The 2,163-nt window shown below is 47.1% G+C and overlaps 2 protein-coding genes across 2 annotated transcripts in view; one reads left to right on the plus strand and one right to left on the minus strand.

The window, feature by feature from the left end:
• LOC119324797 overlaps nucleotides 1-812 on the plus strand; it is a 3,949-nt gene extending 3,137 nt beyond the window's left edge. The window contains exon 6 of the mRNA XM_037598565.1: nucleotides 427-812. Coding sequence (XP_037454462.1) covers nucleotides 427-630 — 204 coding nt within the window. The 3' untranslated portion in view covers nucleotides 631-812. The remainder of the gene's footprint in view (nucleotides 1-426) is intronic.
• A 644-nt stretch (nucleotides 813-1,456) lies between these two features.
• LOC119324059 (DNA-directed RNA polymerase II subunit 4-like) overlaps nucleotides 1,457-2,163 on the minus strand; it is a 1,191-nt gene continuing 484 nt past the window's right edge. The window contains exon 2 of the mRNA XM_037597791.1: nucleotides 1,457-2,080. Within this exon, the coding sequence (XP_037453688.1) occupies nucleotides 1,713-2,080 (368 nt within the window). The 3' untranslated portion in view covers nucleotides 1,457-1,712. The remainder of the gene's footprint in view (nucleotides 2,081-2,163) is intronic.

Below are 2,163 nucleotides of genomic sequence, written 5' to 3' on the forward strand. Positions count from 1 at the left end.
TGCGGGTGATGTTCCCCCCTGGTTAGCAGAGAGTTATTTTATGCTAGCACACTGAATTATTGCTCACTGCTTTGTGCTGCATTGCTATCTTGGATTTGCAGCAGTATTGTGCTCAAAACAGAAAAATAGTAGAATAATGCCTTGATTTCAGATCAAAATATAGCACATGATAACACCGCCCCACCTCATCAAAATTTCTTACCCGCACTGGCACCATTATCTCCCTGTCATTTTGGGTATGGCATAAAAGTATCTTTTATTCCACTCGGATGAAGTATAGTAGGTTTACTTGCTTGCTTGAGTTCTTGCCTCTGAGACTGGGATGTCTTTTTGTTTTCTTTGTCGAGGCACCGTCTGTCCATGTCCTTTTTTGTAATAGACCAACTGTCCATATTAATGAATCTATGATTGTTTCTTTTTCTCAAGGTCGAGGTGGAGAGGATGCGAGCTCGTGCGCAGGACAAGCTGATGAGCAAGCTCGCGTCCACACGGCACACCGCGGACGAGCAGCGAGCTGCCGCCGAGTCGAAGAGGGACCGCAGCGCCGCGAGGACGGCGGAGCAGGCAGAGCACATCAGGAGAACCGGTCGGATGCCGCCCTCGCTCGGCTGCTGGAACTGGTGCTCTTAGTTGCAGGCCCGGAAAAACCCAGCATGTGTTGGCCCTCTCAACTAGTGAAGGAAATGGATCTGGCACCGTAGAATCTTCTTTCTTCTCTTTTGATTGGTTCAGTAGATATGTGACACGAGAACAGATCACAAGTTGTAACTATGTATGTATGTGTAAGATGCGAGCTTTCATGCCTTCTGTTTCTTGCGTTCTTCAGTGATGCTGAGGGTTTATGTTCCCGTAGAGGCAGCAATGTTGCTTCCAGCTGGAGAAACATGAGAATTTCAGCTTTCATATGTTTAGATTCACCAGGGGGCAGCACTTGTCTTGTACTAGTTGAGATGCATACAAAAACACTAGTGGTAAAAGAGCAAGCCAAACAGAGATCAAGTAGATGATGAACTTTCAGTCTGAAACTAGATTCTTTCCAGATCAGAATCACAAGATGATATAGCAACCAGGTTTAATTAACTCCATACATCTGAGATTGACACTGATGTCTTATGATCATAGCATAGGAGATAAATATGAAGATTAAACATATCAGCAAAATATGCGAGGAACAAGAGCAACAAACAGGCTTATGGGTAGCGGCTACTTGAACTTTCTGATATTTCCTTCTGGAGATTGTAAACTACAAGCAGGCCAACGAGATGGCAAACAGATATAACTGATTTTCAGTCTGAAACAAAATTATTTCCAGATGATCAAAATCACAAGATGATAGCAACAAGGTTTCATCACAAGTGTTTCCTTCTGGAGATTGTAAACCGCAAGCAGGCCAAGGAGATGACATAAAGATGACTAATTTTCAGTCTGAAACCAAATTCTCAGATGATCAAGATCAGAAGATGATATCAACAATGTTTGTTTAATCAACTCCGTCTTACAGTCATAGCATATAGGAGGGGAATATGAAGAAGATTAAACAGCACCAACCCAAATTAACAACAGCAGCTACTACATTTTTCTCCAAGACAGCATAGCAACAAGGTCTATTTAACTCCATACATTTGAGATTGACACTGCTGATGCCTTATGATCATAATCTGAAGCTTAAACATATCACTGGAGGAAGACAAGAAGAGAAAAGAGAAGGGCTACTACTCGAACTTCTTGATGAGGGAGAGGTCGTTGAGCATCTTGTCGACGCGGTCGTCGCTGTCGAACCTGCCGCCGGGGACGAGGGAGGGGACGAGCGCCTTGGCCTCGTCGGCGGTGTCGGGGCAGAGGTTCCCCAGGGTGCAGAGCTCGAACTCGACGAGGCTGTAGCGGGAGAGCGTCTCGCGGACCTGGCGGACCGCGTCGGGGTTCTTGTAGCGGCTGAAGCGCTTGACGTAGGCCTGCGACTTCTCGAACACCTGCGAGACCTGGTCGGCGCCGCCGTCCGACATGTGCTGCAGCTGCTCCCACTTGTGCTCCAGGATTATCGCCACCTCGCAGTTCATCAGGCACTTGGCCTTGAGGAACTCTGCGCCAACACGAGAGGAAACCCTGGGGTTAGTTGGGCGGATCGGGAGGGGGGATTTGGTGGGGAGGAAACCCTAGGTGGGG

The sequence above is a fragment of the Triticum dicoccoides genome, chromosome 6B, assembly GCF_002162155.2.
Source record: "Triticum dicoccoides isolate Atlit2015 ecotype Zavitan chromosome 6B, WEW_v2.0, whole genome shotgun sequence".
NCBI lineage: Eukaryota > Viridiplantae > Streptophyta > Magnoliopsida > Poales > Poaceae > Triticum > Triticum dicoccoides.